Consider the following 27,845-nt stretch of genomic DNA (forward strand, 5'->3'; position numbering starts at 1 on the left):
AGCACAGTGAGTTTTATACATGCACACATGAGAAAGAAGAAAACGCTTTTAAAATATAGAGTGAGGGTTTAATAATGATACAAACCCACGATATGTAACACCTCAAAGCAGCACATTGGCACAAAGTCAGAAGTAAGACAGCACAGAAGATAAAAACCTGTCTCAAAAAAATAAAGAATCAGAATAAATATCTCAATAAATAAATAAACAGGTAATATCTCATTAATTACTTTGAAACTAATAAATACGTACATTTGAAAATATGCACATTGGCAGAAATTAATAACCAAAAAAGGAAATAGTACTTAATACAGAGTTACTTAGAAATCATAAGTTATTGATTACTCAAATCAAAAGGCACATTTATTAAGATGTAAGAATGGGGCCTGCAATTGTGATTGCATGACTGTCAGTACTGTACTCTAACACCATTTCTGAACCAGAAGCAGCAAACTGTGTGCAATGGCTTTACTAGTTCTGCACCATCGAGTGAACACGTGTGTCTGTGTGTGAGGGTCTATCAGATTTGTGGAGAGTGTGTGTGTGTGAGAGAGAGAGAGAGAAAGACAAAGGTTTTGAATCAGGGGATGGCAGTCTTGTGACTGGGTTTGGATTTCCTGCCGTTGTGACAGGGCGTCTTTAAAAAAAAAAATTAAAAAATTAAGAGGACCAACAATGTTGGTTGGCTGGCCTAGTAGTAAAGACAATGTCCCATAACCAAGAGATCGAGGCTTGTGTTCATCAGCAGTTGCATGTCCTGACTCTGAACCCTACTGTCTCTTCACTCACTTTAAGTCACTTTGGATAACAATTCTTGGCTAAACTTAAAATGTAAATAATATGGTGAAGCTTCTGAAAGGTTCATTCTGCCATAATTTAAAGTCCACCCAGGTGATGCTGCATTTGAGACAACGAAACTCGGTCAACACTGGTTTCCTTATACAAAATGAAGGTATATCCATCACTTACACTAGTATTACCTTTCTGGGATTCTCAGTACATTCCATGTGTTAAATTTGTTGACTTTTTTTTTTTTTTTAAAGCTGCAAAATCAACATCTTTTTTACTTTGTGATGATTTTTTTAATGACTTAAAGCTTATTGCATTTAATACATATTATATAACCATTATGGCCTTATTTAAGTTTTTTCACTTAACAAAAAAAGCCCAAATTTTCTTGTTGTATTTAATTTTGGAAGTGAAGCACCTTTCTATAGTGGAACTGGTGTGCTTGTCTTTTATGCAATGTATCAATTTGTAAGGTGAAACACAAAAAGACAGACTGTAAACAAATATCCCTGTACCTGTATTCTAAGGAATTCCTACAAAAACAAAAGGATTTTTTTTTGTCCCAGTAATCCATTTGTTGGTCTATTAATACACCTTTAACTGGTTATTAACTGGAAGTAGAAATGTATCCTGCCAATCAGCAAAATAAAACAGAAATGCAAGGTACATCACCAGCAACATTTTTAAAAATGTCTCGGGGGAAATTCATCTTTAATGCCAGCTTTAAATTCACAAAATCTTCCGCACCCTGGGTGGAACAGAAACTTGGAGCTTTGTTTCTAAATCACGCAACCGCTCCAGTTGTCAACAGGCAGTGGGAAAGTTTGAATAGAATAGCGTAAAAATAGCAGCTTTTTTGACCTTCCACTTAAAGCAATGTTAACAACCGCATCGCCTGTTTCATTCGGCTTTTTCAAGTTAATGTGTCTTTTTCTAATCACAGCGTCAACAGTCGGCAGCAGACGCGTTCAAATGTCGCACCTGCGAGCTACGTGCTGCTGCTCAAAGACAACTTTGTGTTCCTGTTTTTCTTTTATGCTTGATGTCGAGCACAGCAACACACTACAGTATTCCGTTTCAACACTTTTCCATTACTGCTTAGTGTATACTAACATGAGTAACCGGTACAAAAATAAATTTTGAAGCATTGTTCATTGCACTTACATTTTTGGTGGTGTCTCATACAGAGGCCAAGACACGTCAACAGATTGGTTACCATGGGGTCCTGTTTTCTTTTTCTTTGGGGACAGTGCAGTCACTGTGTACATTAGGTAGAATAGACTCGCTCAGAGGCCTCAGTTGTAAGCACCTTGACTGATTCAACAAGTACAGTGGTGGGATATGAGGATTTCTATGATTTATATTGAAAATACTTGGGAAGATGGGAAAAAAACATGTATGTGCAAATGTGAGGGTGCTGAATGCTAGACACACATTCTCTTTTTTTCTTTTTGGAAACAAAAAAGTAACCATGTGTTTGGTTACAAAGGATCATTATGAATCATGTTATGACTTTTAAGTCTTGGTGGTCGTCATTGCAACTTCCCTTAACAATAATTGTCTCTTTGCATTTGATAACCTTTCTCCCATTGTGGTATAATGCGGTATAATCAAAGGACAACACTAGTGGTCTCAGATGCTTGTACTCTCTTGAAGACTGCATGCACCATGTGCTCATTCACACCAAACATCTCTCCTTTTTTTTCTTTCCTTAAGTTTTTAGTAACATCTGAGGTAAAATTAGAGGTAAAGGGTGACATCTGTTCATCTGACTGATAAACAGGCCAACATGGAACAAATAACTTCCCCAAGATCTCATGTTTGTGAGTACGTGAATGTGTGTGCCATTTGGGGATTCTGTCAATATGTTTTACATTTAATAAAATATACCAATTAAAATTATAACAATCATATATATAAACATCTTTTGTTTTTTGAGTTTTTTTTCCTTTCTAAATTAAAAAAAACGGACATTTGAAACAGTGTACACTTCACTGTTGCCTCTGCCACCTTCTTTCTGTGATAAAGTCACTGACAGCTAACTCTAGATGAGCCACTCCTCAGTAAATCCACTACGACGCCCACAGAGCCTGGTCTGAGTGCAATGCACCTACAGCAGGCATGGACCAGTGAGGAAGGCCCCAGGTTGAAAAGAGAAAGAGCCGAATGCAGCGGAAGGCTGTGGGGCTTTGGCGGGCCAGAGGTCTGGGTCTACTGAGAGCACTGTTCCTATTTAGGGCCAACCTTCTGCTTCCTAACAGATGCTCTCTTCTCTCAATACCCAAACCCCCTCGGTCCAGGAAACCCCTCCCTCCCAAAAGCCTGGCTTCATCGGACTGCTTTGTGCTTTCCCCCACAGCAGCCACACCTCTCCCCACATCGCAGGCAGGCGCGCAAAGGCAGGTAGCAGCACATGCAGGGCACAAAGAGTGACAGGGCCAGGAGGGCCAACCAGCGGGCACAGCAGAGGGGGTGCGGGTGGCCCCCCATTGAGTCATCACATGAACAAGGCTCCCAGAACTCTCCCTCAGAGTCCGACATGCAGTGGTAGAGCAGACTCTCTGCACACCACACACAGGTCCACTGGCGCAGGCAGTGCAGGGCCGGGTCTGGGGCATCTCTGCATCGGCCCCGCCCATTCTCTGAAGCACTGAAAACAGAGCGGCAGTACACACAGCGAGATGAGCATGACGATGAAGCCTGAGGGCACGGGCTGTCATCATCGGGAGAGATTACTCCCGGGTCACCACTACTACTAGCTCCTCCTCCTCTCTTACGAGTCCGCGACCGGGGAGTGGCCAGCGATGTGTGGATGCAGCAGGGCGACGGTGAGCCTTTACCCGTCTCCTGGGGTGAGCCGGCACCTGAGGACACGCCGGATACAGCATTGGGCATGGACATACAGATGGGTGACGATGAGGATAAACGCTGGGAGGCTTTACTGTCCAGGCTCACAGTCACATCACAGCCCGCCGAACCCACTCCCGCCAGCTCCTTCTCAAAGCGAACCACGCACAGCTCTGACTTGTCCTGCAGGCTTCCTCCACCACCAACAACCACACCGCCAGTTAGCCCCCCAACCATAGTCCTTGTGGCCCCTGCCCGTCTGTAATCCTCATAACCTCGAGAACCCCACAGGTCTTTGCAAGGGTCCACACTGTGCAGATCTCCCTCCTCCAGCAATGAAATAGTGGGTGAGAGGGGGGACAGGGGAGATGAGGCTGGGGGACCTACAGGAGGAGTAGGTGGAGCAGGAGGTGGGGGTGGGGGCGCTGGGGGATTCAACACAGCCGTCATTTGTGAGAGCTGGTGCTGGCCCGACCTGGTGTGGATCTGTGGAGAGGGTGTAGGATTACAGAGTGAGTCAGGAACATTGTGTACTATGGCAGTGATTATAGAAGGTTTTCATTTCTCAGATATCCCACATTCATACACAAGAAATAGAAAAGGCCAAACCTGTTAAAATCTCACTTTCTGCATTCTAGATGTAGAACAAATAAACTTGCATGGACTTAAGGGTGGGGACAGAGGGGGAAAAAATCAACCAAAACAGTTCGTGGGGTTTTTTTTGTTTTTTTGTGGATCTAAAACAGCTTACAAACCTCTTTCTAGGTCGTATTTGTCTGCAGAAATCATTACTCAGCTTTTAAAGTGTTTATTGACGAGAAGATGCACAAGTAACTGAAAAATCTGTTACAAATGATATCAAGATGTGCACGTTATTCTCAGTGCAGTGGTATGGTATAGTCAGTAAAGTACAGCTAGAGCAGGAGGTGGTGTGCTACCTGAGCAGGTGTCTGCGTGGTTACAGCATGGCTGGATCCAAAACTAAACTCTTCCGACCGCACGAAGCAAGTAGACGATGACTCGCTTGTCACTATGGTGATGGGTTTGGGAAGCATCTCCTTTCTGCTGTTGGATGACGACTCACTTCCTGTATGAGACTGATAGAGGTTGCATGGCACCCCGCAAATCAAAAATCAACAATGACTGCATTTGGGTCAGGTGACAGAATACACAAACCCATTTTAGTGAATATGTGGTGGTCAAACAATGACCTGTTCAGTTACTCACAGCTTGTCCGTCATCCTCAGTGTCGGCCTCTTCTGGCGTGGAGGATGAGGGCGAGTCAGAGCCTTGAAAACGTAAAAAGAGATGACTTAGGTTTTCCTACATATTTTCTATAAATCAACTTTTATACGCAGCTCATGTCTACCTCTGTCGAGCTTGTCTATGACAGTCTGAAGCCCTTTCTCAAAGGAGATGGCATCGGCAGGGCTCTGGAATGTAAGGCCAAACTTTCGATCCTCTACTCGCCAGTGATGGAAGATGGGGTTCACCTTGTTGTACACTAACCCTTTTTGCACTGCACACTCCAGCACCGGCTAGACAGAAACAGTATTCCAGACAATTTAAGAAGTTAGTTAACCAATTAAGATATAGTCCTTCCTTAAGTTTTAAGACAACATAGATCTACAGTCTTTGGATGGTGTTGACAAGCAACGTGTCACCAAAGACAGGCATAACACACGCACACACTCACTGCTCGATCTCGCAGCCGTTCTCCACGTATGATGTACTCCCTCCGTCCCCTGCCATCATGACTCCGCCCCTTACATATGACCACATGACTGAGGCCACCACCTCCAAGGGGCACCCAACCGCCACTGGAGTCATCACGTGTCATCACCACCGCACGAACACGCACACTGTCAGGGAAACCAAGAGTGAGCCGAGGCCATGGCTGATTAAACAATGTACCCTAATGTCTTGATGCATGCTCAATCATCCAGGTGAGGAAATCCCAAAATGTCTATTCTGTTCATCTGGCTGTAGCCTTTTCAGTGGGAGAAAGACTTTGTCACTCATCCAAGTGATTTCTTCTCTTCACTCTGAGACTAAAAAACTCTACGTCCAGATGAACAGAATTACTGTACTGTAATAATAAACATACACTGGCACACACATGAGCACAAATACCTGCAGCAACTGATATGCACAGTCATTCAAGTGATCAACTTTCAGAACACAAAAATTCAGTACAGAGTGAGGATTTCAGGGTCAGGATTGATGCCAGCACACGTTTCCACAAAGAAATTCACACAAAAACCACAAAACTGACAGCTTAGTTGGACTATGAGTCGTGGCTTTGCAATATGACCGCTCAAAGGTATATCATACAGTAACTCACAGCTAAGGCAATTACTCATGTGACCGGTAAATCTAATTTTAAGTATCAGTCTGGTTTGGTGTTATTTAAGCATTTCTGCTGCTAGGAGTGCTTGAAAATTAAAGCTAGAATGATAGGCTATAGTGTGAGCTATGTGGGTTCAAAATTAAGGGGCTATGGAGCAAATTGATAGAAAGAACGCCAAGGTTGAGGAGGAGAGAAATGGCCAAATGGGAGGAGGGAGGAAGAATGAGTGTTTCCAAGATAGACGTATCAATGAACGCACCCATCGCCATCAGAGGCCCGGCATTCTTACAAAAAGAAGAAGAAGAAGAAGAAGCTGCTCTCGCCAAATCGGCTGAATAATTCAGCACTGCAGTTCGACATGTGTTTGTAATGCATGCACAGCCGCATCTTTTTGTCATTTTTCAAAGCACACTGAATTTTAATTGTTGCAATTATTTTCTTAAGACGCTCCTTGTCTCCATTCCGCCCCTGCTGCACGCACTCATTAACACACCCCGATATTATGTTATATTTTTTTATGAATGGGATGGAGCGAGACTGGATTTGACACCGCACTGCGCGTTATACATTTCGCCGCAAAAAATGTTTTAGGCCCAAATACAATGCAATCGCGTGTGGAAAAAGGGAAGAATGGAGAAGAAGAAGAAGAAGAAGAAGAAGGAAAAAAACGAACGAGTGGGTGAGAGGATGGAGAGGAAACGAGAGATGGGGGGAGGGGGCCCGATTAGAAAAGGGAAGAAGGAGAGGAGGGGTGAGAATGAGGGAGAGCGAGGGAGAGAGAAAAATCACATTTCATTCATAAAGTTTGGCTTTAAAAAATCATAATGAAACCCCGAGACACGTTGATAAAAATCACAACGCCTCCATCCCTCCCTCGTTTTACTGTAGCCATGTCTTGAATGACGCGATGCTGGCCCCAAACTCGCCATATTTCGCCCCCCCTCCCCTCCATACATTTTACACACTGACTGATTTCGTGCTTGTTTTTACCAATCACTAACCACGCATTTCGTTTTTGAATTGCTGCATAGCACCCGATGTTTGCTCAGTACATTAATTGTTGTTATTTCGTTAATTTTTGTGCGTGCATGCCGTGTCCCAGTCATCCAAAAAGCACAGGTCCACATGTAGGTGGCTTGACATTTATCACAATTTGGCGTGGATATATCGGAAATGGGGTGTATGCTGTTGATTCAAAACTACGTAATGGTGTTTTTATTCTCGGCAGCCTGCTAAACTGTAGAGCACTGAATGTGATAACAGTGCATGATACTGGTGTAACACTGAGGGTGGTGGCGTTCTTTCCTATCCGTTTTTTTTTTTTTTTTTTTTTTTTTTGGCGGACGACTGAATATATATGTGCAATGTTAAAAATGAAAATGTAAGGACTTACTCGCCCTCCATGGCTCGGTGTTGCCCGCCGCTTGCAGCAGCCCACCCCAGGGTCTCCTCTCTCTCTCTCTCTCTCTTTTTATCCTCCTTTCAGGAAACACTCAGACTCGCTCACATTCTCTCTCCATCTGCTCTCATTTTCCTAATCTTTCTCTCTCTTGCTCTCGCTCTCTCTCTCCACCTTGATGTCGTTTCGGTGTATCAGGATAGGCTTGAGGTTGCAGCAGCCATTTTCCGCTGGCAGCATCCTCCCTCTCTCTCTTTCTCTCCCTCCCTCCCTCCCTCATTCTCTCTCTCTCTCTCGCTCCAAATCACTCCCTCTCTTATTCCTTTTCTCACTCTACCTGCCCTGTGCCAGCACATCCACACTAATCATTGACAGCATCGCGGCTTTAGCTAGCCTATAGGGTTTTTCACCATGTGATTTTAAATGGCTGATAATGATACCAAGTTGCTGATACATGCAGTGACTTGGGTGGTGAATGAAAAGCTCGGTAAAACCATCAATGACCTCTGGTTGATCCGTGATAACTGTGGAGAAAACTAAATTCTATGAAATTCTATGAAATGCAGGTAAAATAAAATTCTAATTCTTTATAAAGAATAAGCCCGGCACAGTAACAGTAATTAATTACATTTTAACAGTTTATATATACAGTTTATATGCAACCAAAAGCAGGGCAAAAATACCGTTTAGTCCGCTACAAGGTCCACAGTTTTGGCGAAACCACAAAGGTTTCAGCACCATGGACAGCAATTCACCTTAGCGTAATGAAATGGTACATCCCCAATGTGAAGGCATTTAATTTGGGGTTAAACGCTGTGTTTCAATACACTCTGGTCACTTTTTACTTTATGATCATTTTTATTACTTTTTAAACAACAAATATACTGTATACTACCTCTGTGTGGCTATTCATATAGGCCGTATATTTACTGCTAGTATTTTTTAAGCAAAAAAAAAAAAAAAATGCAGGTAAAATTAGAATGCATACTATTTTAGTATAACCCCAGTACAGTAATGTTCCCTATACTTACAATCTTTACAGTTTATATTATGTAGCTGACAATGAAAAGTAAAAGATATATATATATATATATGCACTTAACACTGTGTATCAATGGCACTCTGACAACCTTTGATTTTGTGGTAATTTATTACTTTCTTCTGCCATAAATATACCAGCCTACTGTTTGAACTTGGAAAAAATATATAGCATTATGGATGTTCCTATAAGTTACATAATATGCATATTTTTCAATGTACAATTTACCCCATGTGGCCACTAATTATTTTAGTTTTCAACTCTTAAGGCCATAAATACACCAAATCACTGTTTGCACTTGTAAAAATTATGCTGCACTGTAGCTATTCATAAAGGTTGCTTTCTCACGACGTTTGAGAAAAGTAGCCCAGCTATGTTTTGTCTCTTTCGGTTAAAATTCCTGCAATTCTTCACGATGTCCTTGGACGGCTTTGAGTTAAAGCAGAAATACCACAATGAGAACTGTAATGTAAAGTGGCAATGATAGGCATTGCTGCCACGTGTTTTTAATGTCTCTTTAATGAAAATTATAGTGTGAGCCTATTCCATGTCCATCAAGTTCACTTATTATAAATTAACTTTCTGCTGTTCCTTCAGTCCCTCTAATTCGTTTAGGATTTTGATATTAAAAAAAAAAAAAAGTAAGTGTGAATTAACAACAACATACCAGACAAGCGTCAGATCCAGGTCTTGGTGCTGCTCAGTGGCTTCCTGCAATGCAGATTCTTGGAAATCAAGGGTGAAAAGAAAATTTTTCTTAAGTCGAGAAAGAAATTACTTTTTCATTCATCCCTGAAGCTCAGTTATGTTACATCAGCAAAATAACCTGATTCAAACACACAGGTAGTTCTCACAACTTTAACATGTACAATTCTTTTAAATGCAAATAACACAATCTCACGGCACTTTACAAGATAAATGACTTACACTATTATACCCCATAGGCTAACCAAACTAATCCCTTTAAGCCAGCTCTCTTGGTGATAGTGGTCTGTCTCGCTCTTGTAGTTCTGTAGAAGATGTTGTGTTTAAATACCCAAGTTTAGTTTTCAGCACCACGGACAGTCCCTTCATAAACGGCTCAGACGCAATCACAAACTAATCTACATTTTATGTGTCTTCATCACGTTTAAGTTAGTTTAGAAAAAATATTCCATGATAATAGGCTAACTTAAAACATAATTTATGTTAAACCTTGACATAATTTACTCATTTTAGTAACAATAACCTACTACTAACAACAACAACAACATGAGCTTGTTATTTGGCTGCCAAAATGCGAGGTATTAACAGTGCAGAGACAGATATTTAAGATATTATAATTTTGGGGGGCTCATATACTGCATTTTTCCAAATGACGTCCAGCACCATGTCATGATCTCTGTGTGTATAGAGGCAACTTCAAGTGTATATTTCACTTCAATTCGTTCATGCAATAGCATTGAACAGTTTTATCAGCTGCAATATGCATCATGCATCCCTTTCCCACCACTTCTCAAAGATTCTCTGTTGGATTGAGGTCAGGTGACTGTGGAGTTCATTTGAACACAGTGAACCTGACATTGACATGGTCAAGAAACCAATGTGATATATTTTAAACTTTGTGATATCGATAAGCAATAGATGGGCACACTTTAGTAACAAAGAGGTGGACAGCAACAATATTCAGACCGCCTATGGTGTTTGAAAGATGTTCAGTTACTGAACATCTTTCAGTACTATAGGGCCCAAGGTGCGTCAAGAAGATATCGCCCATGCTATTAAACCACTAGCATCAGTCTAAGCTATTGATTCAATGCAGGATGGATCCACATTTTCATGTTTCATACTGACGCTCATTTTAAACTTCAGCAAGTCATCTTAACCATGCCTAAAGGATTGAAAGATTGATTGTTAATGCAAATGTCTAATCATTCTAACCGGTGTAACTTAAAAAGTGGCTGGTAAGTGTACAGTAAGGCAATGACGAAACATGGCAGCGTCATTACACATCCAAGTACTCATAAAACTAAACTTCCACCGTGAAACCACAGTTTTTTTTCTTTTTGTTTTTTGGTTAATCTGTAATTTTAAGGTTATTTGAATACATAAAATGTTACTAATGATTCAAAACTTACATATCTTACTCAAAATGCTCTTCCAAACCTCTACCTGGCCGCATAAAACCTTAATTTGCTTAAATGGCATATTTTATTTATTCCAAAGGTTGGGGGTATTTCTTTGTGTCAGTAGTAAAACAAAACAAAACAAAAAACCCCAAAACTACATTGACTAAGTGCAATACCAATAAATACTTCAAAACTAATTTACAAATGAATACAATCAGGAAAAATAAGTATACATCAAATTGAACCCAGCAGTGGCAGTGAAGCAATACACAGATTGATGGACTCAATTCCTGTAGTTTGTGCCTCTGAAGCAATGAAAAGATTCACAAGGCTGTGGCCACAAAACGCTGACCCAGTAACACACATCCCACAAGCTGCATCAGCTCCAAGTGCAATTCACATCCTCTAAAAACAAGCAACCAAAACAACAACTGTGGACTAAAGGAGTCGTACAATGAAACAAAAACCACACACGAAAACTAGAAGAGAAATAGTAGTTTTATCTTTTTTTCATAATTGCTGAAAGGGATAATGAATAACTGAATGGATATTTTGATGAATTGCATCATCACCAGTTGCTGGGTGCTCTGAAGTCAGATATCCAACACCAGGCATGTCAGCATAACCAAAACATGCTTAGCACCCAAAGAAAAAGAAGTGCACAGAAGACATGTGGTATGGTATAGTATACATTCAACATAGGGAATCTGGCTATCATTAATAAAATTTGATTAACTATGTGATAGTGACTAGTACACAATCTTACCCTTAAGATAAAAGTTCAAGTGTTTTACTCTTCCTTCTATTTTTCTTGGTACCCTTGATTAATAATCAGTAATTCTATTTTTGATTCCACTTCCAAATGCACCAGCTGCATCCAGCTTACTCAACATCGAAAGAGACTAGGAAAGACAATGGCCAATGAAAGAAGGCATAACTATTAAGCTGCTATCAGTGGCTTAATTCTGAGAAAAGTTAGACATGTATAAAGAACACAACACTAAAATGCCAAGTCATGCAAAAAGTTTGTTTTATGAATCATTTATTGTAGATCAATGTGTTTACAAAATGTCTAGTGAGGAAGAGTCGAACACAAACTTCAGTGGCAATTTTAGATACAAGGCAAGGGCAATACATTTATTTTAGTTCTACCCAGGAGAAAACTTTGTATACAAAAAGAATTTGAAGTTCAGGAAAAAAAAAATGGTGAGATTGTTGACAATTGTTTGACACTGAATACCAAAATGAGGGTGATGACTTTAAACTTTCTTACAGTTGAAAAAGAAGAGACCCAGTGTTTTAAAAAATATCTGGGAATGACTAAAGAAAACTAAAGTTTAATGGTGGACAGATGGTATTTTGAATAAAAGAACCAGCTTTAAACACTCAGACCCTCACATGTCTGCAATATAGATATTTATATAGCAACTGCTAATTAGACCAAAGGTGATATTTTCAGTGGGTTTTTTGTATTAAAATAAAAACCAATCTGTCAGACTTCCAGGTAGATTTGGGAAAACAGGAATAATGGATGCCAGTTGATTTGTGAGGCATAGGAAACAAATAAACCATTCTGGCAATAAAGGAAGTCATATCCCTTAGTGAAACTGTGTTTGAGCTGACTGGATGTATACTGGACCAGTGGCGTGTTTGTCTGAGTGCATCTGTACATGGTTGAGTGTGTTCCTGGGGGCGGATTACACAATCATTTCCAGCTGTCGTGCGTATTCGATGACCTGTTGTGCCAGCTCAGTAGAAGGGATGTTCACCTCTTCTGTCCGCTGTTGCTGATTGGTGAAAGAGTAATAGCCATCTGCACTCAAATTCCATCCTCTCTGAAATGGGGAAAAATGTATTCATTTAAACAAATAAAAATAAAACGAAAATCAACAGTTACAGATTGCTCATGTAGTTATTTGACTTATTATAATTTAATTATAGACAACTTGTTAAGGAACATCTGAAAACAAACAGTAAAATTTATCTTTTCCATCTGATGTTAATCTTTATGGATATTACTTATTTTTCAGGTTCTGCCTATGCACAAGTTTTATCTAACATCTGGAGGGACATTTTCTGTATCTTAACAAGCCAGTTTCTGACAACCCCCCTCCCCATATCCAATCATAATGACATCTACAACATAACACGTTAAATAAAAACTAACTTAGACTTTACATAAATATTTCAGGCACCAAGGCCACCTGACAGCCAGTGTTTACCTAATAAATCTTAATAAGCATTTGCATAAGCAACAGAGTTAAGCAGAAACTTAATTTCTTTAAATCATGTTATCACAGCAGGAATCTAATGTCTCCTCCTCATAATCTCTGGATTCGACTACAGGTTTGACTCCCAAATAAAAACAGACTTACCTTCTTGGCATACTCTGTCATCTTTTTAGGGGAACTGAAGAAAAGCACACGGGTAGCTTCACTGAACTGGATCTGCTCATACGCCTTCTCTATGCAACCTGCAATCTCATCGCTGCAATTGAAAAGGTCAGCTTTAGTTAAAGTCATCTTCAAAGGACAGAGTTGTATTTTTAATGACGTTTTATACATTTCTAGATTATTATGCCACAACACCGTGAAATAAAGTTGTTTTTTTTCCAGAGTTCACAGTACAAATTAAGAAACATAAAAAATTAGACAAAGACAGGAAAGATGTTGTTTAAGAAGTTGTTTAAACTGCCATCTATTTCACATTTGCTCAGGTTAAAGTATTGGTACAACTATGAGAGTAAAATAAATCATTGTGTTTGTTGTGTTGAGTTGTCTTTACACTATTCGCTGTAACTATGTAAAATAGGTGTGCAAAAACTATTTTTAATCTAACTGTTGTTATGTGGTTGTAGGCTACTGATAAATATTTTAAAATTTACAGCGAATGCAGAATGTGTTAAAGGCATTGTAATCATTACGGTCCTTACCGAATTGTGTCCAGAAGAATATCTATAAAAAAAGGTGTAGCTCTCAGCAGGGATGTTGCCTTTGGCTAGGAACACTTTGTTGTAGCTTCCCTCCATCAAGTACTGAAATTAGCAGAGAGAGAATAAAATATTAAGATTGCATTTACATCAAAGTTACTATAACAGGACTTAAATTATTGTGTATAAGTAAAACTCCAATAAGCCAAGCATTTGTCCAAATAAATATTTAGTTTGTGTAAATTAATATATATACACCTTCAAATACACAATGGGTATAAAATATCAGAGCACACATTGATCTATCTCAGGCCAAAAGCAATCTATTAAATCTTAGTGAAGCATATAAAGGAATTACTGCAAATAGCAGTCAAACATAACCCTCTGGTGCAACATCTACTGTAGGATCAAAACTATTTTACAAATGTAGCTTCAATAATTTCAAGTCAACACTAATGCTAGCCTGACACTAATGATATTAGTGCTTCATCCCAGCTGACTGGTAAAAAAAAAAAAAAAAAAAAAAAAAGTCATCTGGAACCTTATATCACTAATTTTGAGCAATTTAAGGGTACAAATTTCCAATTGGACACACAAATTGTTTTTTTTTCTTTAACACCTGATATTGCACAATAAAAATCATCCAAATCAAAATCAGGCATTGTCCATGAGTAAGCTATAGCACCTGCTCTAGAGACACTGGGTGTCTGATGTACACGTTGGTCTGAATATCTCTAGCACTCAATCTTTCGAGTTCTGTGTGAAACTCAGAGACGCGATTCTGCGAAAGCAGGAAGAGCAGGTTCAGTCCAAGTAACTGATGCATGTAGGCAGCTTCAGGCAGCTCTTCTCTAGAAAAGAAAAAAGAAAAAGATGTAAATAATTGCTTCAGTTACAAAAAGACCTCAATCTTGGGCAACAAATTCTTTAAGAGAAAGTGGCATTTACTTGTAATCAAAGTAGTAACATTTTAGCTGGGCCATGTATCGCTCAAAGGATGGGATGTCCTTCTTGAGGATGCTCCATAAGGCTCCGATTTCAAGGACATCACCTAAAATACAAGCATAAATTGTACTTAGAAATTATTTTGCAAGTAACTTAAAAAGCTGTTGTGTTAACTTGTGGCAGCTTGATTTGCAGGTACTCACGAGCTAAAATGAGCTGCTGCTTGGTGAGCGAGGATCCACTGGTAGGTAAAAAGTTCAGATCCAATAATGAAATCTGTTTAAAAAAAAAAAAAAGATAAATGTAACAATGTAAATCTAAATTACATTACATATTATTTGTAACAGAAGCAAACCCCAAAGTTGGTTTTCATTGAGTTCTAACAACCTACATAACCTTATAAAACGTTTATTTTGATGTCAGACTCCTGTTGAAACTTTTTTCCTTTGTTTCTCAATCAAACTCTGTTTTTAAAAATTAACATTTACATATACAAAGCATCTCAAAGCCAGGGTTATCTCACAAGAAATAAGGAAGAAACAAGGAAGAACACAAGATAAATATACAGAGGAAAAAGCAGAGTTACTTGTACACATTAACAATCTAATTTATCAAAGTTATATTTTATTGTAACCGTTTTTTTTCCTTTTCAAGATCCTTAACGCTAGTGCTGTGTTGTAATAGTTCCTAATTAAAAAAATGAATAAATCAAAGCTTGACTTGGAGATGGTCCATCTTGTTTTGTTTTGTGAATGTGAAATTTCCCCAACATCATCATTAAAACCCACCAGAAGGCAGTTGTCCAGTAGGATGTCCTTAGTAAACGAGGACAGCAAACTGGTGACATAATGAACCAAACCAAAGATATCAAGAACCTTTTTTGTTTTTAAGCATTGAAGAGAATGCTAGTTGTGTATAGTTAGGGGGAACATTTCAGATTCCCCTTGGAATGCACTTGGTTATTACATTTGTATTTTTTGTCATTTAACAAGAAGCTGCAATGAGCTCTTTATCTCCAAGTGGCTGTACCATACGTGGAATTGATTGAATTGAATAGGTGTATTTTATATATGGGCTAATATAACTTTCATAACAGTTGCTTCTTAATAGAAATATAATAGATTTGACTGACTTTGCCTTGCAAAACTGTTTGTATATACGAACAATTTTTGAATACGAAAAACATCTTTGCTGATGTCCTTATCACGGGTCACTTTTTTTTTTTAAAGGTTCTAATCAATTTATTGGGGCACCTCTTTTTAGTGATACCTGCTTCAACTCGGCTTAAACTTACCAAACAGAAAGCTGAGCTAACGAAAGGTACAGTGACGTTAGCTTTCATTGACTAAGTTAATCATTTGTTTCATCATTATCCTAAAATGATGATATTGTTCGATCCCTCTCCAAACATTTGTTTGTAGTTAGCAAGTGAAAACTCTACACTATTCTACCAAAATTAATTTAATTATCGATGTTTATCCAGTTGCTCACGTTAACGTACAGCGTTAGCTGGGCTAGCGTAAGTTAGCAATCTGTTTGCTAACAGTGCTAACGTTTACAAATAGAAAGACTTCCTTCCTACAATCAACCCTGGACAAGCAAATGTGCGACTTTACCTTAAGCTTACTCAGAAGGTCTCCACATTTGTTTAGGTTTGGATTTTTCTTGTTCCATTCCGTTTTAAGTGTCTCATACAGCCCAGCGGTCTCTTTCAGCGCCATGGTGATTCTGCAAAATATACGACACCGGCCACCGTAACACGTTAAATGACTGTCGTGAAAAAAACTAAAACACGTTACTGCTTCCTTCAGAAATCAGACAGTTGATCAAGATGGCGGCACTCAATTCAGAACAGTGGCTGAATGACTTACCGAACCACACGATATTCAAAATAATACGCGAGAAGTTGGATTTGGAGCGCACCTCGAGTGAAAGAGGGATCGCTAAGAACCTCACGTTTTGTTTGGGAGCGGATTTTTTCGTGTGGGACGATTCAGACCGCGTGTTTTACACAACCAACCTGCGGCAGTTAAACACAGAGGAGAGCTCCAGTAGCGGGAAGTATCAGACCTTGCTGTGCATCAACCCGCCGCTCTTTGAAGTGTGCCAGGTGCTGGTGAGCCCGACACAGCACCATGTCGCGCTGGTCGGTCAACGAGGCGTCTCGGTCCTGGAGCTTCCACTGCGGTGGGGCAAGAGGTCCGAGTTTGAAGGCGGACGCAGCAAAATCAACTGCAAGACAATCCCTGTGGCGGAGCGCTTCTTCACCAGCTCACCGTCGGTCAGTCTGCGACAGGCGGCTTGGTACCCTAGCGAGACTGACGAGCCACATATGGTGCTGCTCACTTCAGACAACACGATCAGATTTTACGGCTTGAAGTCTCCGCAGACATCGGCCAAAATCCTGCCAGTGTCGCAGTCAGAAGATGAGAGCAGCCTCCACCCTCCGGTGCGTTCGTACGCAGCTTCTCTGGGAGAGATAGCAGTGGCGTTTGACTTTGGGCCGATTTCATCCCCTCCTCGGCAGCTGCCAGGACAGGTCTCCAAAGACCAGCTGGTCTACCCTCTCTATATTCTTTACGAAAATGGGGAGACCTATGTGAGCTACACGAGCCAGGTAAACGGTATAAGTCTAAGTAAACCCGTTGGACCTCTCCCCATGTATCCAGCAGCAGAGGATAACTATGGCTATGATGCTTGTGCCATTCTGTGCCTGCCATGTGTTCCGAGTATCTTGGTCATCGCCACAGAAACGGGCACACTGTATCACTGTGTTGTGCTGGAGTCTGAAGAAGAGGACGACACGGGGGCAGTGGAAAAGTGGATCCGAGGCACAGAGACAGTGCCAGCTCTTTATGTGTTTGAGTGTGTTGAGCTAGAGCTCATACTTAAAGTGGCAACGGGAGAGGACGAGGAGCCGCAAGAGTTTGATTTCACCTGTCCAATCAAACTGCACAGAGACCCCCTCTGTCAGCATCGGTATCATTGCACCCATGAAGCAGGAGTGCACAGCGTGGGGCTAATCTGGGTCAACAAGCTGCAGAGGTTCCTTAAATCAGATGAGGAGGATAAGGACAGTCTCCAGGAGCTGGCTGCTGAGAAGCGCTGCATCGTAGAGCACATTCTTTGCACCAGACCGCTCCTGACCAGTCAGTCGGCTCCAATTCGTGGTTTTTTGATTGTGTCGGACCTCGCCTTGGGCGCCACCATGATCTGCATCACCAGCACTTACGAGTGCATTCTGTTACCCCTTCTGAGCTCCATTCGCCCTCCCTCCCCTCCCCTGCTTTGCTCCCACCCAGGTCTGGGCTCTGCCAGCTCCCCTCTGCGTGGGCTGGCCGAAGACTCCTTTGAGCAGCACATTCGCAACATCCTGGCACGGAGCTCCACCAATCCTCTTGTACTTAAAGCTGGAGACAAGGACACATCACCACCACCTCCAGAGTGTCTGGAGCTCCTCAGCAGAGCCACACAGGTGTTCCGTGAGGAGTACATTCTCAAGCAGGACATGGCTCGTGAAGAGATGCAGAGGAGGGTGAAACTCCTGACAGGCCAGAAGAACAAGCAGCTGGAGGAGTTGTCTCTCTGCAGGGAGGAGAGGAAGAGTTTGAGAGAAGCAGCAGAAAGATTGGCTGATAAATACGAAGATGCAAAGTATCGCCAAGAAACCATTATGAACAGGGTTAAGAAAGTGTTGTGTAGCCTGCAAAGCCAGCTACCCATACTGTCAAACAGTGAAAAAGAAATGAAGAAGGAGCTGCAGACCATCAATGATCAACTGAAACACCTGGACAACTGCATCAGACAGGTGAACATGAAGATGGAGTACCAGAAGACACAAGTGGACAAGGATATGCCCGGAACTAGGGCAAGAGTCTCTCTCAACGCTCCCCAGAAGAAGGTTGTTCAGGATGTCCTCAAAGAACAAGGACAGCAAATTGGTGACATGATGAAGCAGATCAAAGACATCAAAAATCATTTTAGTTTCTAAGCACTGCAGAAAAATGCTAGTTTTTTTCTGTATAGTTGGGAAAATATTTCAAATTTTCCATGGAATACACTCAGTTATTACATTTGCATTTTTTTTCTGACATTTGTTAAGAAACTGTAATGAGTTCTTGAGCTCTAAGTGGTTGTGCTATGTTCTTATATGCTATATCTTATATGCGCTAGTGTAACTTAACCTTTCATACCAAATGTTGTTCCTTAATACAGAATACAGAAATACAAAAGGTTGGATTTTCTCTTACAAAAAATTGTATATTTTTACATCAATATTTTTTACATGTTAATGATTGAGTCACTAACATACTCAGTTTAATGTCCCATGTATAGGCAGGAAAAATTAAAAATAATTTGTGCTAAACTAACCTTATACAGCTGTTCAATTTTGTTTGCTCACTTTTTTGCATAAAAAAATAAACTTGAAATTATTCAACTTGTTTGTGTCTCAATGTAGGATGGCTACAAAAAGCAGAAATATTAAGAGACAAATCCAAGTTAACAGTTTTATATTGAGGTGTATTAACTGACATGTTCACAGCTGCTGGTTGCTGTATTTGCCAGAGTACTTGGAGAAACCCCGTGTAAACAGGGGGAAGATGCAAACACCACTCAGAATATCCCAGTTAATAATTTAACTGCGAAAAAAACAAACAAATGTGAACCGAGCTAAATAATCCACGTCCTGGTAAGATGTTTGAACTTTTAAAGGAGGCTAAAATTATGTGAGTGTTTTGTTTGATATGGATGTTTAGCATAGATGCAATACAGAGCATGTCCCCAGTATGTGAAGGAAAGGGGTGTATGCTAAGAGACACAGCAAGAGCATAACTCCTAAACAGAAGGCAGGAAATTATTTGTTTTTTCTTGGTTATTGTCTTAATAAACATTGTAATCCAAAATTGTAAACAATGTTAAAATTCAAGTAGGACTTTGTACACACTTGGGATTCACTTTTTCTCCCATGTCTGAACATGTCCTTTAATGTGCACAGCTGCATGCCTCCAGTCTGCCATCTACAGCTGGGAACTCCAGTGAACAATTTCAGCACAAGATTGCCAGGAATCCTGTATCCACCAGGTGTCACCCCATCTCCAGAGCTGACGGCCTCAGTTTTTCTTCCACTACAGGTTTCCTAGTGAGGAATTCCCCACATAAACAGTCAGTGACGTATAAGGAGACCCCAGTTTTGTTGAGTAAGCTTCATTGTTGGGGATCTTTGATGTTGCTGGGGTCGTCTACTGTAATTTAGGCTGCTTGCAGGGTTGCTTTGGTAGCTTGATTTGAATACCAAATATTTGAGATGGCTTATGACCCGGAATAACTATTTACGTAACAGACAAGCACTGTTTAAACTGCTATTGGGATGGGGTTTTTTTTTACTCTCTAAGGTGATGGTAGCTATGACTTAATAATATACAAGGAGAGCATTTTTAGTCAAGAAACTGCATGTCTTTATGACCATTAAGCTGGAGTTTTTTCCACACACATTACCTCCCACCTTTTCTTTCAGATACATAGAAGAGGGTGTGGTAAACAGCAGGGCTCACTCAGGAACAGTCCAAAGGGGGAATTTTAAGTTCTTTCATAAAGGTACAATGTTTGGATCCTGAGGAAACTTAGCAGACCCTAGGAAAGGAGATATTAATAACTCCCAGTCCAGCCCACCACATTCTTCACATGTGAGTCACTGTAAGCTAGAGAGCTGCGAGGAAAGGGCTGCATTGCCTCTGTTTCTCATTTGTGTTTCTTTCCATGGAGGAGTGGAAAAAGAAGGCGGGGAGGCCACTCCTTCTTTAGGAAAGCCTGAAACTCTTATGTGAAATACGCAGCTCTACGCAGGACACATTCACGCTCATACCACATAGTTTACACCAAAACCAAACACCGTGCGCTGGGAGGCTAATGTGAATGTGAACATAGAACTAAACTGGGATGAAGGGGTACAAATAGACTGCATGTGTGTGTGTGATAGTTGTGCGAGAGAGCGAGGGGCAGAAAAAAAGCTTCAGATGGTGGGAACGACAAGGGAAAGAGCCTCGGAAAATGGTGGTATGGGGACTTGGCAGAGGAGACTGTGAGTCACTGTTTATGTGGTCTGTCACTGAGAGACCAAGTGAGCTTGATAAAACACAAAATTTTGGTAAAAAAGAGTCAAAGCAAATCCCCATAGCTATTACTTCTATTTAAGGTCATTTATTTTCAGATTGTAGGCATCTTGATAACTAAGTTTAAAAACCTTTTCAAGTTGTATAAACGTTTTTGCTTGTATGAAAGAATAACCAAAGAGACTAGACACAGTCAGGTAGTTTTATTTGGTTACAATGGTTGTTAACATAAGAACAGTTGGCAGAGCTGTGTACAGTAGTCAGTAACATGGCATTCATTCAGTCTAGTTGAGAATGTAATGTTCTTTTATGCAACGCAGATCCTAATCCTGCACATACAACATAAACAGCGACAATTTCAAAAATAATGTATAAATTCAGCACAAAAATGTGGCATATAAAGCATCAGAGTGAAATGCATTCAGATTATTAGATTTGTACATGATTGTTCTGTTACATGGAGAAGAAAATGCTGAAAACAAAACTTTAGAAAATAAGTTGAAAATAAATTTCTAAATGATGCTTCACTGGACTGATCACATATGAAAAAAGGCATATTCCTACAAATAATCTCTAATATCTAGACACTGAAGGAATGTTAAAATGTTAAAAAAGGGTTTTTTTTAAGAATAAAGTTGCTCTGGAGTTTTTAAAAGTACATGCAGAGTTTTGCTTACTTAGTCTCAGCCTTTTATTTCTGCTCAGCAAATATATATTCATCATAAAAAAGGCAACTTTGAGGAGTCAAAGGGAAGAAGCAAACATCCTTTGACTTATACACAATCCTTTTCTGAAAGCCCTTGTATGTCGACTTATATTTAAATACAGCATGTTCATTGTGCAAGATTATAATCATTCTCAGAGGAAACGTTGCATACCTAACATGCAACATTTAGATTTGGGTCTGCAGGAAAATAAGAGCAAATAGAACAGTAGCGTAGGTGTGACAGCCAGTAGATGGTCTATGCATCAGAGCCTTTCTGCCTGCGTTTGGAGGGTGGGATCAGACGGGTGGGAAGCTCAGGGGGAAGACCATGACCCTCCAGCTTGACCTCAATTAGGTGGCTGGCCAGGGCAAATTCTTCATCATCCAACATGCCATCACGATCGACATCTGAGAGCTTCCAGATGCGACCCAGAACAGAGTTGGGCAGGCGGGAGCTCACCATCCAGTCCTTTGCCTTGGTGCCGCTTAGTTTCCCCTCATTGGGAGCAAGGTTGTAGAAGATTTCATCATATTTGGGCTTGTCTTTGGTCACCACCCAATCTTCCTCCTCCTCACAACCCTCTCCATTTTCCTCAGCAAAGGGGTCACCTTCTGAGAAAGGTCCAGCACGGGTCCCCAAGAAGGCACCACCCTGCACACCTGGTTGATCACCTGCTTCCAGCTCCTCTTGCCTCAGGAGGGGCATCAGTTTGGCAATGTCACTGGAGAGCAACTCATCCAAGGATGCCATCAGATTGGGCTTCAAGGATTTGAACTTGGTAAAATCATGAACCATCAGTTGTTCCTTTAAAAACGAGAATAATGTGTTAGTCCTTAGATTTAATAGTTAAATTAGAATAAACTTTTAGCAACTTCTGTTTAGTTAACAGAAGTTGCTTGTAAAGAAAGCCAGTGTTTCAAACAAACCTGCATCTTAGCACAGTCTGGAAAGTCTCCAGCAGAAATGTTGTGCTGAAGCTGGATCTTGGAGAAAATAACTGGTAGCTGATAGATCAGATTCTTCTTTTTATTATCCTTCCTGAAGACAGAACGCATCTCCTGCTTCAGGTGGCTGATGATGTGGGCGTGGACCTGGGATTAAGAGAAATAAAACACACAGAGTGAAACAATATGACTTTCTGAATAATCATTTAATGAAAACATGCTGAGGCGTGAACAAATATGCAACTCACTCACCCTAACCAGACGGGCTCTCTTGACCAGATCATTGAGCTTGCGTATGGCTGCATTTCGAGGAAGGTTTTGAATATCAGCAAAGAGATCCTCCTCCTCCAGCTCAAACAACTTACGGTTGTCTGTTACCAGCAATGGCTCTGCCCAGAAGGAGCCGATATAGACACGTAGAACCTCTGGAGTGCCAAATACTTTCCCCAGGGACCACATTAGGGCACCGTACACTCGCATCAGCTGCTGAGTGCCCACCATGTCTGCTTTGTTTAGCACCACACGCAGTTTGTCTTCATTGCCTTTCAGGGCACCGATGGCCTCGGAGAACTCATCAGATATCTCTAGCTTGTGAGCATCAAACAGCAGGATGATGCGGTCCACACGTTCTGCAAACCAGCGCAGTACAGCTGGGAAGTCATACCCTGTTTAAACAAAAAAGATGCAATCACTGATTCATCCGTAGACCTAGATGTGGAGTATGCATTGAACAAACAAGGGTCAGGAGAGGGAAGAAGGTCAACACAGACACAAACCCTAAAGATTATAATCTGTAAAATCCCAAAGGCTGAATTTTCAGTCACAGAGGCTTCATTTTTGTGCAAGACATAATTAAAAAAAACAATTATTTGACTTAATGTTTGAAAGTGAAAGTCTAATAAATTGTTTATTATTTTTTTCAGGTATTGGTTGATCTGTATCAACATGATTCTACTAAACCATAATTTTTTTAAAAATCCCCCCCCTCCAACAAAAAAAACATACTCCACATACTTTCTGTGGGATGGCCACATAGATAGTTTTGGTTTTTATCTTTTTTTGGTTTTAAGATAGCATCAAAATGTTTGATAACTGAACTGTGGTACACACAGCACAAGAAAATGCTAAAAAAAAAAAAAAAGTAGTAGCCTACTTTTAAAAGAGCATCAGTATCTCTGAATAATCCAATCAATTTCTTTGTTAACTGAGAAACTGAGACTTCTCTTTTAACATCTTATTTACTTCCATCTTCTTAGGATATAGAAGCAAATCTTGCAGATGAATATTTTAAAAATTCTAGTGATCAAACCAAAACTGTTTACATGGCTAGATACCACCAGCGGTAAGCAAGGAAATATGTTTTCATAATTTGGGTATGCTGACCCTTTAAACTTGTTAGTTGGTCATGCAGACTGATTGGAATAATGGTTTGCTTGGAGCATGAGTGAATATTAAATTGGAAAAAAACAAAATGGTGTGAGGTGATAGTGATAGTTAATGCTCAACAGTACCAGTACCAGATGTGCTTGCAGAGTTGACTGCACTGTTTCTGTTCCTTATTATGATTTTATGGCTGCTGTGCACTGCAGAGATGTTTTTTGCTCTGCTGCCAAATGTCATTGCAACAGAGCATACTGGTCCCATGAGTTAGCCAGGCGTGCCAAGGAGATGAGTTTGTGAACTGATGTTCAAGGACGTGTGTCTCTGCAGGCCCCCTATGCCCTCTCCTCACCTTTGCCACTTCCCTCACCTCGGCTCACTCTCTGTTTGGCACCAGACAGGATCCCTGGTGTGTCAATAATGCTGATGCTCTCCAGAACCTGGTTAGGCATTTGGGCACACTGGAATCTAGCATATGCATCAGCAAACAAAGAATGACATAACATTGTTTAAAAATAGGGTCATTAAGGTCACTTTAGTTTAAAAAAAATCTGCCAGTGTCAATGGAAAGAGTCTAAATTATGTGGAAATAGTCAACTCTTATCAAAAAAGCCAGTGCGATCTCAGGAGCAGATTGAAAGCCACTCTGTCCACACACCCTGTCCCTCCCACTGAAGGCCATTGTGTGCAAGCAGGCCTCTTTTGCTCTGGGCTTCCTGAAGGAAAATGACCATTACTGCCAGAATCAAACAATAAGGCTTGCTAACGATGTGTGGCTTAGAACAACACCACCACTTCCTGCAGCTTATGGGCTTAACGAGCCCACTGGTTCCTAGAACAGGAAGTCAACGCAAAAGGGGCGACGCAAATACATTCTCAAACTTACCCTGCTGAGGGAGACAGGAACGCATGCTTGGAAAACTTGCACCAGAATGTCATGAAGGAGCCCATTAACAGAAGCACTCTAAGTTCCTGTCACTTCTGGCCTGCATGGCTATGCCTCTAGTACCTCACTTCACTGTAAGACATGTAACTTCTTCCTTGGCTGACAACAGTGGAAAAACATCAGCTCGGGCAGTAAACATGGCAGGAATAAACGTCACGTTTGTCCTACAGTTTCCTCAGTCCCTCCACAGACTGTGACTTCATTTGGTTCTCTTTACCCTGAGAGGCTGTAGACCCCCCTAACCTCACTTTTGAACTTTAATACATTGAAGTTCCTGCCTGAGTACATGAACTTTCATCACCCTCTTGGGTGATATCGCTCTGTTTCACCATTTTTCCACAAATAAGGCAAGTGCCTCCTCCTCTGAAATTTGGCACAAGCACTTGAAATTCCAGAGCTAAAACACTCTCTGTAATCTTAATATCTCCTTCCCTGTTTCCCTCCATGAGTTCTCTCACATGTTCTGCCTATTTCATGCTAAAATGTAACTGTTTCGCTTAGTGAAAAAAATTCACAACACACTGTGAATAAAAGCCAGATTCTCACCTGTTGAGAAAGGTGTTTCCAAATGGATTGAGTTTGCGGAAAGGCTTGTTAGGGTCTACAATAAGGGCATTCCCTGGGATGACTGACTCCACGTCTCCATGCATGATGGCAGTGAAGCAGTCGGTGGTGGGTTCAGGACCTATCCTGCTCCCAGGAATATCCTGCTCCAGCAGATACCTGTAAATCAGACAAAAAGCTTGTAGTTTGTTTTGTTTTGTTTGTTTTTTTATTTGCTGTCACTTAAATAAAGTAGAAATACTCAGGAAATATAAGAATGGGAAAATGTATACCGTAGAGTGGTAGTGTCTTACTTGATGAATGTTGTTTTTCCAGTGGAGTACTGTCCAACAACTAGCACCATAGGCTTATTGTCAAAATCTGCATCCTCCAAACTAGGAGAATGGAAGTCATGGAATCCATAGTACTGCTCCAGAGGCAGCAGTTTCTCACGGTACAGGGACTTCAGTCCCTCTGTCACAGTGTGGATCACCTCAGGCGCCTTCTTCACATTTTTTCTCCCCCAGCGTGACATACTGATTGATTAACAAGAGGATAGAGAGCTTCTTGCAAAAATCAGTGTCAGAGTTATATCAGTTGCTTGGAGTTATATTTCCTGTGGCCAAGCCTTGGAAAACCCTTCAGGTGTTTCCTGTATTTATATGAATGCTGCTCACTTGTCCTTGAGCCCTTTTCTGCACACACTTAGAGAAACGATAGGGCTGATGTTTAGTTTAAAGTTGGGAGTTTCTCCTTTGAGTCAACACACTGAAACCTTTAGATCCTGAAATGCAGAGAGAAAATGAGGCAGGTACAGGTTAAATCAAACAGAAAAAAGAGATAACGCCACATCCCAAAAGAGACCCGTGTGTTCTAGATCAAAGTCTGCCACATTCTAGAGTAACAATGTGGAATCTAAAGCAAACTTCAGCCCACCCTCAGTCTGCCAAGCATTTTCAGTGGATGCCTGGAAAAAGTTGGTGTTCATGTTGGAAAACTTGCAAACCCAGCCCTGCATCAGGATTTGCTCAGGCACAGCTCATTCCTTTACAGTGAAATGAGTAAGACATTCTTTTATCCGCTGCAGTTCCCCTCAGTGGAACATGTAATTCGTGCACAGACTGCTCATACAAGGAGACATCTCAGGAGATAGTGTTCTCATGGAAAAACAAATGTAACCCTTGAGTAATTATCTTTTTACAGCAGTCTTTATAAACAGAAACCCTGGATTAAGAGTCAAAGGCATAACTCATTATAGAAAGAGACTGACATTAAGGGAGATAGGCAAGACACATGTCAACAGATGTTAGCTCATCTGTGAAGAGCTTCTCTTGCAAATCCAATTTAAACTAGGATATTAAAAAAATCTCCCCCGAGGAAAACAGTAATCACAGTCCTGACATGTCATAAGACCAGTGTGGAAAGCCCTCTTGTCAAAATGGCGAACCCTGGAGATCTAATGGAGAGGCATTAAATGTTGCCATTATATACAAAAGTACTGCCGCGGCCAAGCTGTACGAGTAAAAGTGGATTTATGGTCTCACTGTGAAAATCAAAAAGCTAGTTTAGGCTTTGGGATCAGTTTATAATGTTTAAGGATGAAGGAAAATGCCTCGTGGGTTTGCACACTGGAATTGCAACAAAGTTTTGGACTTGGAACATGGAAAGTAACATTGAAATGTGCAAGAGCAGCAAGTACCAGGGGAGTGAAAAATATCAGAAGCCTATACAGAAAGTTTCCCAGTGCATTAATTATTTAGCTTCTTTATAAATTGTTGCACTCATTATGTACCAAATCAAAGCTTAGTTTTCTCTCTGCTTTACAATCACAGCTACAGATTTTCAGTTAAAATGCAAGCCAATCATTACTGCCACATTTAAAGTTTAAAAGGAGTATTTACCAAGTTATTATGCAGGCTTCTTCAGGGAGTTCCCTCTAGCTCTCCAATCTTGCCCTCTGGAGCCTGGAAAATATTTTGGCTTAAGGAGATGAAAACAGTCTCTTGGGGAGCTGCAGCTACATGTATGGGTGTACCTCTGACAGCAAATAGGAACCCTCAGTGGAGCGTCAACGCAGCTGAATTACAGAGGATCGTTCTTCTCCTGGGTTTAATGTATTTCAGATGAGCTTCAGATCATCTGGAAAGGGTTCCCAATCTGCTTGCTGAAAAAACCCAAGGCAAACACTCAGACACACAGGCACACCACACCGAGGATAATTTTTTTCTCTCTCTCCTTGCTTGCTTCTCTAAGTTTAATACACCTCCTCTTCCAGGGATGCCTGGCAATACTGTGGGCAGCACTAACACTCTACTGAGGGCAGGGATGAGCTAAGTCGTGGCTAGAGGGCGTGGACTGGAGGAGGGGGGTGCAAATAAATAATTTGGGTGGAGTTGCTTTTTTTTATTTTTTAAAGAGGGACAAACCTCCCACAGTCCTTATACACATTTTAAATATACACAACTTCATGCTGCAGTCTTTCGACTATAGCTTTGAAACTCCTTGTTTTACAATTTTATTTCAGTATAATCACGTCTTAGATTTAGAAATGCCAGTCCCCCCCCCCCACACCCCCCACACACACACACCCCCACTCCCCATGTAAAAATGAGTTATTCTTTCCAAATTCTGTGGATGCTCCAGGCAATGACGCATACAAACCAGCTCTATGATTTCACTTCTGTGCACCACCTGCTGACTGTCTGATAGAGAACACACCCCAGTGCTGAAACCATTACCACCATCTCCTCCTCCTGACTATCATACAGTCCTCCTCGGTCAGTGCTAGTAAACGAAAGGAATGCAGCCT

General features: G+C 40.8%; 4 protein-coding genes across 6 annotated transcripts; 1 reads left to right on the top strand and 3 right to left on the bottom strand.

The window, feature by feature from the left end:
* Window positions 1–46: 46 nt before the first annotated feature.
* On the bottom strand, window positions 47–7,660 carry spred3 (sprouty related EVH1 domain containing 3). Its single transcript, XM_003459131.5, has 6 exons — window positions 7,380–7,660; window positions 5,333–5,498; window positions 5,006–5,174; window positions 4,864–4,925; window positions 4,575–4,733; window positions 47–4,122 (listed from the first exon to the last, which is right to left on the bottom strand). The coding sequence occupies exons 1-6, from the start codon at window positions 7,388–7,390 to the stop codon at window positions 3,118–3,120; spliced, it is 1,572 nt and encodes a 523-aa protein (XP_003459179.1). The 5' UTR covers window positions 7,391–7,660; the 3' UTR covers window positions 47–3,117.
* A 3,897-nt stretch (window positions 7,661–11,557) lies between these two features.
* On the bottom strand, window positions 11,558–16,566 carry psmd8 (proteasome 26S subunit, non-ATPase 8). The gene is given in 9 exon segments (XM_013266761.3): window positions 11,558–12,367; window positions 12,908–13,019; window positions 13,465–13,496; window positions 13,498–13,566; window positions 14,147–14,312; window positions 14,410–14,512; window positions 14,610–14,682; window positions 16,023–16,134; window positions 16,427–16,566. Coding segments are annotated over 8 exon segments (798 nt in total). The 5' UTR covers window positions 16,128–16,134; window positions 16,427–16,566; the 3' UTR covers window positions 11,558–12,229.
* Window positions 16,110–18,844, top strand: nup88 (nucleoporin 88). Its single transcript, XM_003459115.5, has one exon. It carries the CDS (start codon window positions 16,238–16,240, stop codon window positions 18,395–18,397), a length of 2,160 nt encoding a protein of 719 aa, XP_003459163.1. The 5' UTR covers window positions 16,110–16,237; the 3' UTR covers window positions 18,398–18,844.
* A 1,860-nt stretch (window positions 18,845–20,704) lies between these two features.
* Window positions 20,705–27,348, bottom strand: ehd2b (EH-domain containing 2b). Of its 3 annotated transcripts, XM_013266767.3 has the most exons (8): window positions 27,072–27,348; window positions 26,938–27,000; window positions 25,351–25,820; window positions 25,040–25,216; window positions 23,900–24,015; window positions 22,420–22,832; window positions 22,150–22,314; window positions 20,705–22,027 (listed from the first exon to the last, which is right to left on the bottom strand). In XM_013266767.3, exons 3-8 carry the CDS (start codon window positions 25,569–25,571, stop codon window positions 21,479–21,481), a joined length of 1,641 nt encoding a protein of 546 aa, XP_013122221.1. In that variant the 5' UTR covers window positions 25,572–25,820; window positions 26,938–27,000; window positions 27,072–27,348; the 3' UTR covers window positions 20,705–21,478. The 3 variants fall into 3 exon arrangements, with proteins under 3 accessions (XP_013122221.1, XP_013122220.1, XP_003459162.1); XM_013266766.3 differs by having other exon boundaries at window positions 26,938–27,348; XM_003459114.5 differs by having other exon boundaries at window positions 23,918–24,015; window positions 26,938–27,347.
* Between the last annotated feature and the right edge of the window lie 497 nt (window positions 27,349–27,845).

This window comes from Oreochromis niloticus, linkage group LG14, assembly GCF_001858045.2.
Source record: "Oreochromis niloticus isolate F11D_XX linkage group LG14, O_niloticus_UMD_NMBU, whole genome shotgun sequence".
NCBI lineage: Eukaryota > Metazoa > Chordata > Actinopteri > Cichliformes > Cichlidae > Oreochromis > Oreochromis niloticus.

Bases quoted from the DNA above. Each gene is read 5' to 3' on its own strand.
- ehd2b (XM_013266767.3), bottom strand. From the start codon at position 25,571: ATGTCACGCTGGGGGAGAAAAAATGTGAAGAAGGCGCCTGAGGTGATC. The intron at 25,217-25,350 runs GTAAGACACTAC...TCTGATTTACAG, and splicing joins GGAAAAACAACATTCATCAA to GTATCTGCTGGAGCAGGATA. The intron at 22,028-22,149 runs GTTTGTTTGAAA...TCGTTTTTAAAG, and splicing joins CAGACTGTGCTAAGATGCAG to GAACAACTGATGGTTCATGA.
- nup88 (XM_003459115.5), top strand. From the start codon at position 16,238: ATGGCGGCACTCAATTCAGAACAGTGGCTGAATGACTTACCGAACCAC.
- spred3 (XM_003459131.5), bottom strand. The intron at 4,926-5,005 runs GTAGACATGAGC...TACGTTTTCAAG, and splicing joins CATAGACAAGCTCGACAGAG to GCTCTGACTCGCCCTCATCC. The intron at 4,734-4,863 runs GTGAGTAACTGA...AACCTCTATCAG, and splicing joins CTGAGGATGACGGACAAGCT to TCTCATACAGGAAGTGAGTC.